The 13,799-nt window shown below is 35.7% G+C and overlaps 1 protein-coding gene across 1 annotated transcript; it reads left to right on the top strand.

The window, feature by feature from the left end:
- The first annotated feature begins 3,130 nt into the window (after nt 1–3,130).
- On the top strand, nt 3,131–10,728 carry LOC577294 (uncharacterized protein CXorf65 homolog). Its single transcript, XM_794859.5, has 5 exons — nt 3,131–3,356; nt 8,322–8,408; nt 8,788–8,904; nt 9,440–9,520; nt 10,308–10,728. The coding sequence occupies exons 1-5, from the start codon at nt 3,164–3,166 to the stop codon at nt 10,484–10,486; spliced, it is 657 nt and encodes a 218-aa protein (XP_799952.2). The 5' UTR covers nt 3,131–3,163; the 3' UTR covers nt 10,487–10,728.
- Nucleotides 10,729–13,799: the final 3,071 nt, after the last annotated feature.

Genomic DNA, 13,799 nt, shown 5'->3' with positions numbered 1-13,799 from the left:
GTAAGATTAAGCCTTTATTAGAATGCTTTCACTAGACTTGAATGTGAATGATTCTTTGAATTCCATAGTGTAACGTAGGGGCCCTTTTAAACAAGTAAAACCCTGCCCATCATAATACGCATGTTAAAAAGTTGTTTACAGACTGGAAATGACTAGAATAAGACTATAGTGAGTGAATGAGACATTGAAACGAGATTTTATTTTAATTCTGGCAGTAGAGGACTGTATAATGTATTAAAAATTACCGGCCGCAGGCTACGCTGACGACAGGCAAAGCTAGCTGCATGACGACTGATGCCAGCTACCTCCTCCAATTTGTTTAGCACACCACCATCACAGCCTTCCCCAAAGCTCCCCCGATAGACGTTATCAAACTCGGACACACTCCAAACTTTGCATCTCTATGACCCATCTTTAATTATTTTTTTAAATTTCCCGCCTGATTTGAGATGGCCATCTCACAAACTCCCCAGTTTAGGTACGATCATGTATAATGAAACGCCCTAACCCCGCCCAAACCCGTCGCCGCCCCACCCACACTCACTCAACTTCATATATGCATTGCGGAGCTTGAGACTGCAGAGAGAGAGAGAGAGAAAGAAGTGCGCGCGAGAGTGAGAGATGAGAAAGAGATGAGGAAGAGGGATTAGATGAGAGAGAGAGAGAGAGAGAGAGACAGAGAGACAGAGAGGGGGAGAGAGATAAGACAGGGGAAGGGGAGTGAGATGAGAGAGAGAGAGAGAGAGAGAGAGAGATACGACAGAGTGAGGGAGGGGTGAGAGAGAGGTTGAGAGAGATAAGAGAGAATAAGGTAAAGATGAGAGTTATGTAATTTCGATGAAATACGACAGTATTCAAGGTATATTATGAAACGATGAATAAACACGATATAAGTAAAATGATAGGAGTTTGGTTAGTGGCGATCCGGGAAACGGGAAAACTACATCGTAACACGTATCAATTCAATTCAATTCAATTCAGTTCAAGACTTCATTCTAGACTCAGCTGCAAGAGCAGAGGTCCATATAGTCATATTCACATGTTGATATAAACAATGAACAAAAACAAGAGGGGAACACATATAGATAAAAGAGAAAAAAAAACTAAACTACTTTAATCAACCTCTGCCGACTGTAACAAGAAAAGGTAAGTGTAAGCACAATACCATAGTTATTAGGAGGATGGAGTAGATAGAATTGGCATCCAGTTTCTTTCAAGTTTTTTTTTGGAGTTAAAACGCTGAAAACGCTTAAAACGCCCAAGAGCTTCCAGGGGCTCTACCCCTTCTTTCCCTGCCGGTGCCTTGCCCCCTTGACCCGAAGCCGATAGACGCTGCGCTTGCTTCAACTCACAAAATAGACTCCTGTATATTTTGAAAATACACGTACAGGTATAGACTTTTCAAAATTTGGCCAACAAATTTAGGCCAGCTTCAAGGTACCATGGAATTTTTGTTGAAGTGTCCAAACACAGTCTGCATGCAGACTAGGACAGTAGGATGTGGAAAAGGAGACTCAGTATTGATCTAGACGATGAAGTTCAAACATCATAGTCAAGTGATTGTTCTTAACTATTTACCAACGCCAAGAGCAACATTAACAGTCATTATGGTATAAAATGTTATCTAAGAAAATAAAATCGAATCGACAATGATACAAAGGTCGGTAGTAATATTGATACACAAAATGTATTATTAACGAAACCAATGCCCCAATATAGGTTACCGGAGATAAAACCGGGATCATAATATTTTGAAAGCACTTTGGAAGCACATAGATTGATAAGTGACTGTACAAAAAGCGGAATATTTACGATCATAACTCGGAGCAGGCGCGGATCCAGGATTTCTTAATGGAGGGGGCCCAACTTTTTTCTTTTTTTTTGCTCCCGAAAAACTCCCTTGAGCGCCAGGGGGGGGGGGGGGGGGGCCCAACCCCCCAAAAAGGTAAAAATCGCGTGATTTTTGCATGATTTTTTTTCTCAAGGGGGGGGGGGCCCGGGCCCCCCCCCCCCCCCCCCCTGGATCCGCCACTGACTCGGAGACACGCAGCCTTAATGCATTGAGATTCATTATACGCGTCCCATCTTTAAGAGTGAGATAAGAACCATTTTACAATGAGATCTTAATCGTAAAGACACTATTATTTAGTTATTGGACCTATAAACAACCGAGTGTAAACAATGAACGAGAAGTCTATACAAAGTCGTGTTTACACTATCCCGTTTAATTGATTCAGATCTAGTGACTGTGTTTTGACTGTGTTTTGGTTTAAGGATCTTACATTTTTTCAAGCAAGAACAACGGCAGAGATCTGATAAGGAAGGGCATGATGTGTTTGCTGATGATAAGTCCCTTGGATATTTATCTGTAAGGTCTTTTCATATTTTTGAATATATTTTTATTTTGTCGAATCTTTTCGTTTTGTCAAACAAACTATTGATGTATAGTTTATAGTATGACAAAGTAGTTTTTAGGAACAGATAACAACTACTAATGTTGTATACCCTTACCAAGTTTCGTAATTTATGGAGCATTTGAAAAATTGATTTGTCCCGATTCATGTTTCTTGAGACTGTGACATATTAAAGCTTAAATCTATACGTATTCAAACAAGTTCCTAATTCAACCAGTCCATCTTTCATTCTTGAGTTTCCGAAAACGCATAAAAACATCAAATTCACAAAGGGTATGAATAATTTAGGAGTTAACTGTACGTACTTCAAGCTTTGTTATAGGTAACTGACACGGAAGATTGATCTATTGTTTATAATCATCTACCTCATTATTGTCGATATAAAATTGGGGGAGTCTGCATGCAGTCACATGATTTCCAAAGGAGTGCTATATATAATTATAAAAAGCTTGTCATCGCGAATTCTTCTTTTTACGATTATTATAAGGGAAAGTTTTGCGATCGAAACATACATAGACCTATACATAGACTTACAGTATTTGGCGTGTCAACCATGTCAACACTTAAGCCAGACTTTAAAAAATATCCTTGAAAAATTAAAACAGGGCCCTTTTTTTCTTAGTAGTTCTTAGGTTCGTTCCGCGTGAGCGAAATTGTGATTATCCTTTAGCAAGAGATGATGAGTCTTCTTTTCTATTGTTATTCAAGATACTGCAACGGATTGACTTCGATTTGTCGTTATCGTATGAATGGGTCATGCCCTGCGGGGTTGGGTTCATCAAAACACCACCACACAGTTACCTTCGATCGCACTCCACTCATTCAAAGCCTACTCTATCAATCCACAAGCAGACGTGAATCTGTACTTGGCGCGACAGCAACTTATCCACAAATTTCTGTCAGTTGCACTTGTCGCCATGTTTATAACCGTTCGGTTTGGAGGTAAGTTTGTTTCCAATGCTATATTCTCGAATTCAATCGCTGGCATGTTTAGCAGAGTTGGATATATTTCACCTCTACCGGATTTACATGCATATACTTCTATTCATGGATAAGGCGTATTGTACACAGGATTACTGGAGCGTGCGGAGCCGTGTATACACCAATATATACCGTACATACCACTGTCTCTCCCACGTTGCTAGGCACGCGTTATACCAGTTTTTAATATACAGGTATATCTGATATAGTGCATTGTATGTGTACTGCTCATATACTGTTAGATAGTAGATGATTATCTAAGATATATGTGTATTTAGTCTCTATTGATCTGAATTGATGAGTTTCATTCTTGTGCTCCTAGTTATAACGTTGCTTCGATTATTGCATCACTGTGATCCTTTTCTAATCAATATACCTATTGATAAGTACAATGCAACCTGCTACAATGTCTACCTAATTTTCTATTGCTCTTTCCACTAAATAAAGCTCAGTAAATGCATCATGATGAAATCCTTTCATGACAAACACTGTGTATTATTGCTTGGTAACCCAGCCAGTTCAATTGAAAGAGAACTGCATATGAGCAGTACTTCTTGCACATATAAACTATCATTCGTATCATATAAATGCCCTATCATTGTTCAGCTTACAATATGAGTTATGTTTGATGATCTTGAGTGGGAAGCAATATCATACAGAGCGACCTTGCAGTATGTTTTCCTATTTCTTTGAAAACTGAGTGATGAGCGGATTTTGATCATAAGAAATTACTCCAAAAATTAATATTCATGGGTTGGGTATTGTATGCTGGTCCTCTAATCATGCATTCATATTTTCCATGTAATCGATAATCAACTACAGTTATAAATAATTTGTTTTGCAACAAAAGGCATCTTGAATATTAAGAATAGTGGCAAATGGTTTTTTAAAATCAAGTGTTTTATTAATTACGTACACTAAGCAATGATTGTACCGTTATGTATCATAATGATGGCTGCATGTAGGCCCATGTTTTCACTTTTCCAAATCCTTGTCTAATGTCAAATTATGTACTTACAATTCATTCAAGGATTGGAAAATTGAGATTCACAAGCGGCATTCTGCAAGGTATTGGATATATTGTTGATTGAGAACCGATACAAAATCTTTCAAAGGAAGTAGCATTTATTGGTAATGATAGCAGTTAAAGCAATGTAATCGTTTGTATTATTCAGATGTCTAGTTATGATATTGGGATCTGAAAGGACTAGTATTTGTTGATATATGAGTATGCGTCATGCAGCACTCTGATATGTTCCGTTTTCCTAAACCCAAGGTCATAACATTCCGGTCATAATATTCCATTACAAAGACGAACTATTTCTGACAGGTGCAGCATAAGGTGTTGTCATGACAACGTCACACATTTACTCATAGCATTTGAAAAAACGAGTTCGCACTTCATTCTAGTTTTTAACTGCTTTTGCTTTATCACCTCCATCAAGTATGTTCGTCGTAAACTATACGATGACTGATGCGTTGTCTCTGATGGTCTTCTTCTTATAAACACACACACAAAACATGACAGGAAAGAAATTGAGTGGCGAGAGAAATGAAGGAAAAGAAAGGAAAGAGAGAGAGAGAGAGAGAGAGAGAGAGAGGGGGGAGAGTGGGGGGGGGGGAATATGGAGAAAGAGGAAAACGAGAGAGCAAGAAAAGGGAGTAAGAGGAGAGATAAAGAGACACTGATAGAGAGAAAGGGAGAAAGAGAGGGGAGATGGACTGACAAAGACAGAAAAGCATTTACATTTGTACAGCATTTTTCCATTTCACATTACTCTTTATGTTTTACTAAGCGTATTAACTGTATCTGAATCATAATTACCGATTAGAAAATAGACACAAAATTTCCCTTTCTCTAAGTTCACAGAATAGACGAATTTGTTACACTTCAATACCGAAATTTTCTCCTGCCATTTCGTTTTACATGGATGTGTTTGCTTTCGAGTTGAACTAAGAAAAGATATCTCTACCCCCGAATGGGGCGTAACGGGGGGGCTTAACATGGCGATTGTTTGAGCAGATAGAGGCCAAAAGATACAATAGGAAATGTTTTGGAGAAGCCGACTATCTATTCTGTGACGGAACAATAGAATGCAAACATAATGTTAGAAACACTTTTATAGATTGACGGGCTTCTATTATGTAGCACATGAGTCAATCGAGTATCTACAGTACAGCTAATCTCTTTCATTTCAGTGTTGCTGTTATTTTTGTTCATGATTTCACTTCTCATGATTTATACCAAATAAAAAGTTAACCGGAAGAGTTTGATACCCACGGTATTTGGCAGATTGGTCTATGTATGGGCCTATACAGCTTAAGAAACTCTTTACTTTTTTTCTGTACGAAGATTGTTGTCATGACAACAGTTTGTATTATACATGCATGAAAACACATTCCTTGTCCTATTTTATCATACGACAGCAAAGGGGTAATTGGTTGTAGTCGCGTATACTGTAATCTATTATCACACTTTCACTTATTTTTTTTTTTATCTATATGCTATACAAGCGCAAAGAGAATTAATTTGATAGTAAAACAAATAATATTAGTATTATAATAGTAATTTATATAGATATTTTGTCATAGCTGTTGTCATTATCTAATAAATCAAGTTTTGAAGATGTGGGGTTGCTTTCTTCGAAATAGAGATTGATCGGTATTTGGTTCGAGAGGAAACGTTCAGGGCTAAATATATACTAATCATATTGATGCAAGAAAACCAATCGTTTCAATAGCAACTGATGATACAGTGTGCACGTAACAATATATAAAATGTGAACCCCGCTCGTATACATAAATATGTTTTGATCGGGTTCTCCTACTTAGTTTGATCAAGAAGTTGCTGGTAACTCCTTGGTGTGATTAAATAGATGGGGATTTATTCTTGTTCCGTTCCTCACAGTACTCAAAAGAAGGGTAACAATGGTGGACACCTGTTTCTATAAAAAATAGTTTTATTACTCTATAATGTAGTGCAATATCTACTGCCAACATGGTGAACATTAATCTGAAAGGATGAAACGATAACAATAGTACGGAAACTTAATGCGTCGGCACATTAAAAGGAATAAAAAGAAACAAACTTTCAAGATACACGCACTTTCAGTCATTTCGTGATACTTTGTTGATATAATCAATAATCATTTTGTCAAGTCACGTTCTCATTAAGTCACCCTCTATAAAAAAAATCTTGTGTTGAATTAAGGTAAAGACCAGTTACGGTCATGCGATTGCATTGTGAAAGAAACGTTGTGGAATCGATCAGAAAAGGTTGATCATCTAGCATCTAGCATCTGCAAGGTTCTTGAATCATCAAAATGATAAGAAATTTGGCCCATTCTTCGTAAAGTTACAAGCACTATACACAGAAAGGTGTATATGGGACTACCCTATATCTCTCACAGACCATGAGAGAAACAAATTTACCAAATATATGAATTAGTAGGCGGTTTCCCGGCAAATTTTGTATCATCATGTATTAGTCAAAACATATTCTTTCACATGATTGGTAATGAGAGCTTCCATTTCATTTTTTGAAATTGGGGCGTTTCCAATACTGGTCTTTACCTTTAACAATGAGAGAAGGACGTATGAGAAGAATTTCTATTCGATAAAGTACCCTCAGGTTACCTTTTCAGCTATTCACATTCACATAATTGTAATTATACCTGCAGACAAACATGATCAGGAGGTATGTCTTTTTATTAGAATTTGATCCTTAGGGTCACTTCATGTATTCATACAACTGTGAGACTGTATACGAAAGTATACGATGTGTCGACGCTAACAAGTAATACAGGAAATGTGAACGTCCTTGCTTATAGTTTGTAAGAATGATCATACTACATTCATTTGATTAAGGGTAATCCCCTGTCTAATCTAAAGTTTAAATTAATTTAATTTGGGAGCGAGTACAAGTAATGTTCGTGTCCTAGGAAGCGCATGAATTACAAAATTGAAGCTTCTTGAAGGTATAATAATTTTTATATGTAAGGGCTTTAGATGTTCATGGGTTTGAAAGGACTTTAGAAGACATTCTGAGAGTTCAAAGAACAAAATATACGTTACGGAAGGGGCCTGAAAATCTTGCTGAAAGTTTGATGGGAGTTTGATGTCAGATATACCACGAGAAATTAGTCTTAGAAATTAATTAAAAAAATAATTAAAAATTAATTATATATTGATTAGTCTGAGTAATAAATTCAATTATTTAATTGTGCCTTGAATATGAACAAACAAAAATATAATTACGAGGGTTTCCTGTCTTGAATGGCTAATTTGCCGATTTGGAATTCACAACAACGACAAATTGATTGATCTCAGCTTTCAATCATTAACAATTATTCTCTTATTGTTGGTGCAATTTCTGTTCAATTTTATGTATTTCTCTTATTTTATTTCTATTTTTACACAGTTCAACTTGTTACAAAGGTTGGACAAGGGGCTCAATAGTTCCTTAAAATTAATTTCTCAGGTGGAAAGGATAGGGGAAATGTTGACATTTCGAGAAGAATAGAAGGGATTGATGGAGGACACTTGAATAGAAAACATTCACCTTCGTAGTAGTAGAAGTAGTAGTAGCTGTATACAGAGCGAATTTATTTTTCATTTCTTTTCACATAATATAAACAATGACAGACAATAAACATTATGATATAACAGAAGTCAGCATTGAAATATATTTGACATTGTTTTGGTCATTGTAATGCAAAATGATTTGGTTACCGGAAATGAAAAAAACGAATCTACTTGAAATCCTACTTTAGTGGGTCCTTTGTTAGTTGTTATTTGTGTATTTGTTGTATGTTACTTGTTAAGTTCTATATGATGAAGTCATGGCTAGTGTTTACTGCACGACTATCTTCGAGGTATATATGCTTTCTGTTCATTTTCCTTTAAACATTTGTCTCTCTTTTGCAGATGACAAGAGTGAATTGTTCAACCCTAATTGCCGAAACGTGATTTTACTGGACAATATCAGAGAAAGATGTAACTGTGACGAGGATGGTAAGTTGTTACCATGGTAACCGATGTTTTTATTCTTCTTATCGTTCTCTTTTAAATGAGGTTAATATAGTGGTGGGCGCAGTCTCTAAAAATATCTTCAAAACCTGATTGTTATTTTTTCTTTATAGACAAACCATTTGCAAAGACTTTTTAAGAAATCAAGTCAAGGGCATGCAGTTTTACTGTAAATCCCATGTAAATCATGTTTTGATTACGTAAGACATATTGTATATATAGTGTTCGACAATTCAATAGGTGATTTCGATAGGTGATAGACAAGGCTATTGAGGTTTGTCTTGTCGGAAGTATTTGCGACAGTGTTAGACACTAATTGGTATTAATGAGGATGATTTACTATATTTATTCTCGTTTCATTTAGATGTGATAGATTTGTCAGATGAGAACGGATCTGTTGCCAATTTGCCGGGTCATCTGGATGATTATGGCAAGAACTTCCTGACTGACAGGGGCTCTTTTATACTCGTCAGAGTAGAACGTGAGTATGTCTCCTTTATATTCAGGATATGAGAACAGAAAAATGCAATGCATATTCATATTAAATTCAAGTTTTCACATCTAACTGAGGATCAAGCATTATCGTTTGGAAAGTGTAATACATGTAAATAATACTTCTCGACAGCATGGAAATACAAATGTGATATATCCTTTCATACCATGTTTTAACAAAGAAATAATTAAACACTGTGTTTATATATTAGTATACAACAAATAGATGCACAATTAATCCAGCTTTGGCATGCACTGGCGGAATGCTGAAATGACAGAAATTACTATGAATATTGCCTTTGATTAGATCCACGATCGCTGTATTTGTATTTATCACTAGGAAACTTCATTGAGCCGCTACTTAAAGAATAAGGTTTACAGAACAAAAGGATAACGGATAAGGAAACAAATATATAATTTGAAATACGTGCTCGTATATTCATTCGTAGTTTTGTATATGTTCTGGTAGTGATAGCATTGTCTTGTTATTACCAGGGTTAATCATATTTTTTCATTACGTTTAGGAGATGGGGACGAAGGTGACGATGATCGTTTTACATACATCCCACTCTTACAAGGAATAGACGATGATAAAGAATTTTTATGTAAGTATCTTCTAGATGTAAACTTTTTAAAACCATCTTAGCCATCGAATTCGTACTATTTCTCTAGTAAAAAGAAATTTCTGACTGATGTTACGGGATACCATATGAGCTCTAGCCCAATATAAGTTCTGATTTCAAATCGTCAGTTATTTCATTTGCAGAGTATGTTTCACTGGGGAATCGGTACTCAGTCCAAAAGATATGTGCTTTTAAAAAGGAATTCGGCTTCCCAAACGCATTTGCAACTTGTTTTGAAAGAGGCCTTTTTTCAACCATGTTTGGAATGCTAATCATTCAATGTCAGACTTTTTGTTGTGCTTCAAACGAAGTTAAAGGTACATCTTTAATGTGATAAATAATTACAAAACCGAGTTTTGACAAATAATTTGAGAGTGTTTTTCTAGATGATCTATCACGTATGACTGTTTCCTCTCCAGGGACAATGTATACAGCCTGACAATAGCTAGGTATAGGATTTTGTCTCCTAATAACTTATTGACTGAGAAGTTTCTTTTCTGTCGTATCAGCTTATTAGCTTATTGATTTCAAAGTTTCCCCACCCTAATTTGTAACTGTTTTGATTTGTAATAGAATATCAGCAAGTAAATTAAAGATTTAGTTCGCTCTTTTCCCTTCCAAGGCTAAGGTGACAACAATACGTAATGATAATAATATTAATAACAAGATCTGACATCGCTTAAGCGATTATATATCGAGGTTGTTCGTTAAAGCATTATTAAGCAGTTTAAAGCATTCCCCATCTTTTTGTTTGCTTAATCTGGATCAGCACGATTAAATCCCAAACCAACGAAGGGAGGAGAGAGAGGTAAAGGAAGACGAAAGGGTGATCGATCAGGATCACCATCCTCAGCGAAGGGTGACAGGCGGAAAGGACGTCAGAAGCAAGAATCACAGAGTAGACGCAGCGGGGGTACGGCATCAAGAAATACACCCTCCAAACGATGACGTCACAAAGGAGTCGTAATATATCGCAGTCGCGATTTGGAGTTCTCTTTTGTTTAATGGATGCTGTAAATAAGGATTGCCTTGTTGTCGAAAAGACATGAACATTTGCCTTGGAATTGATAGGTGCATATTGAAACCGAATCAGTAAGAATTATTATCTCTTTCAGAAAAAAATGTTGTGTGAGTGACTGCTTTGCTACACTGGATGTGTTTGTGACAAAGCCCGAGATTAACTTTGTATGGAAAAAGTCATGAAGAACACGCTTTACATCCTTTTGAAAAGCCTAGATTCATGGTTTTCTCGCATAGTAGTTATAGATGATTCAGGTCCTCGCATCTAACTTAGAGAGCAATTGGCACACTATATAAACTAAGTGAAGAGAGTCCATCCCGAGTGTAAACTAATTGAATCCAATGACCAGGGTAATAACTGCTAAATGCTCTCATCTGTCACTGAAAAGGTGATATGAAAGTCTTGAAAAACAATAACACTAAACTATGAGCGTGCCCATGTATCTTTTGGGGGAGGTTTATGTATTTTGCTGTGTGGGAATTTATTAAGTTTGATTACACAAGTGTTCAAATTTATAAAAAAATCTTCATGCATGGTAAGACTAAAAATAAAAATTCTTGTAAAGCAAGTATTTTTTACGATATCCTCATCCAAAAAGTATGCTTGAATAGAGTAACTTTCAATTACAATCTTTTTAATAACAGGCCCAATGCATCAAACAAGAATTGTATCATCATCTATCATTCTTCAAGCATTTGTTCTCAAATAATTGCAAGTACATGTACAAGAGGAAACATCCCATTGAATGATGAAGTATTCCAATATTGAAGAAGATCTTTAGCATGCATGCACTTTATACATTCATGTAGATGTTTTAAAGATATTATCTTATATAAGTGGGGAAATTGCATGAATTTGGCTTGTGTGTGGGTTAATGTATTCTCTGTGCTGTATCAACTCGTCAAATCCGTCCATGTTTGTTTCAAAATTGAGTGAGTTGGGGCATTTCCATCTCTCTATTACAGTAGGAATAGGCATCATAACTCTCAAACTATGTGATCCATCCTGTTTGTATTTAATGTATATATGTTTAAGCTTTGTATATATAGGTGCTTGTATGTACCATAATAAAAGATATAATCTGACAATTTATACAGTGAAAGACTCATAATTTATTGAAGCTTCTTCTTACTACAGTACTATATATCTATACAGAGAACATGAATATTCACAAAGTTCCACAATAATCATTATATATCATAAGAGAATATAAATTACAAAGTCACGAAATATAAAAATGTACATCAGTGATTGGTCTTTCTACTAAACTTCTGACATGAACTGTTAAAGATTATATAAATCATCATATTGAAAACATATGTGCAAATCATGTCTCTCTCTCTCTCTTTCAAGTACAGGAATAAAGGAAATATCTTTCCATCAACAAAGGGGAAATTATATTAATATGGAAAGAACCAAATTTATGATAGCTACTTTAGAGCTGTTGTGAGGTTTTCCCTGTCCTATCGTATAGTCAAATCAAGCTTTTTAAAACATCTTTGGCTTTAGTCTTTAGTAAATAATTTACTTTGGAGAAAATTCAATATGATTTCATCATTATAGCAATAATAATATGTAAGTTGTTTGTTAATAAATATGTGATTTTGAAAGCTCGCTACAGAGACCTATAGCACAAAACAGTTGCAAAAGTCTATTGATACGGCATTATGAGAGATTGTACTTGTTCTACAGTGTATGATCAACTTGAAGATGTATGCACATACACTGTATAGCACAATCATGGCTATGTCATGAAATTCAACAAATACCGGTAGTAATTCCATTATTATATAGATATATATATATTCTATTTTCATGCATCATTTTGAAACTCCCAAATAAGTATTGCGATGGCAATCTTTGTTCCCTTCAACAGATGATGTGGCCTTTGAGGGCCAAGATAAAAATGAGGCCCCAACTATGACTGCAGAGTTGAAACCCTGCATTGAATTTCTAGAAATGAAAGAAGAAGCTGTTTGCAGTCCAATATTCAAGGAAACAGTCTATATACTTAGAAGCAGAAAATAACGTTTCAAGGTGATGGATAGACGATTCAAAATATAAAAATAACTTTTATAACCAAGTCACACCGACAAGACCTACAACAGACCAACAAAAAATTTACATTAAGTTGGTGTGGCAGTGTGACCGAGGTACTACAATAAACTGCTTGAATAGCCTAAACACGATTTATGCACACCAATTTCAATGCAATATCTCTCATCATACAAACGCATTTATATATATAACCAATGCAATATTTGTGCACCCCCTTTCAAGGGTTAGGTTTGTAAAATACACATTTAACTTACTGATGTGATCTATGACATACATACTGTAGACCTGATATCATTGCACTCAATAAATGCATGAGGTTCCATAGATATTTCACTGTATGGAAGTGAATAAAAGAATACACTTCATCATGCACATTAGTCAAGATGAAGACATCTGCTGAGAGACAGAAGGGCGTTAAGTCATCATGTTTTAGACATTAATACATACATACTGGCTGTCAGTAGACAACACATATGGCATACCTACCTTTCCATTTGCAAAACATTTTAGAATTTTCTTGTCCATTATACCTCAATCATTGAAAACGATGTAATACCAGGGAGATGAGACTATACTTCCCTGTTTATACCTAGTATCAGATTAAATCAAGGCCAATCCCCCCCCCCCCCCCCACCCCCGAAAAAAAACTTGACATTTGTTTTATGTGTTGCCTGATGTTTTGATCCATCACCTTTGACAGATGATCCGAAGTAGCTTGTAACAAGCATGCTGACAAGTACAGTGTACTGGTAGCACAAGAAAAACTAGAACTTAAATAGAAGATTCAGATTGGAAGAAGCCTCAATTCTACTACAATGAAGAAGACAGTTCTCCTTGCAAGATACAATATTAAGGATTACCACTTCATAATCACATCTTGCTAATTAGCTGCTCTACAATATTGCAGCTAATCCTATCTTGGGAAGAAGAGATGGGATATAGTTAATTTAAATCTGATCACAAGAACATGATTTTAAAATACGACAGCATTTTAGAATTTTAAACATACTTTTGGTGGTTAAATTCAAAAAAATGTCTTCAAGGATATGGCACAATTATGCTCGGATTAAATAATACTTTCATCCCACATCAGAAGAGTCTCTGGTCTTGGTATAAAAAAATGCTGTCAGATTTTTTTCAATAAGTGAATTCTAATAGCCACTTTGGGTTGATAAACAAAAC

This window comes from Strongylocentrotus purpuratus, unplaced genomic scaffold (assembly GCF_000002235.5).
Source record: "Strongylocentrotus purpuratus isolate Spur 01 unplaced genomic scaffold, Spur_5.0 spur5_scaffold_5, whole genome shotgun sequence".
Lineage (NCBI taxonomy): Eukaryota > Metazoa > Echinodermata > Echinoidea > Camarodonta > Strongylocentrotidae > Strongylocentrotus > Strongylocentrotus purpuratus.
This window is presented reverse-complemented; position numbering and strand designations above follow the sequence as displayed.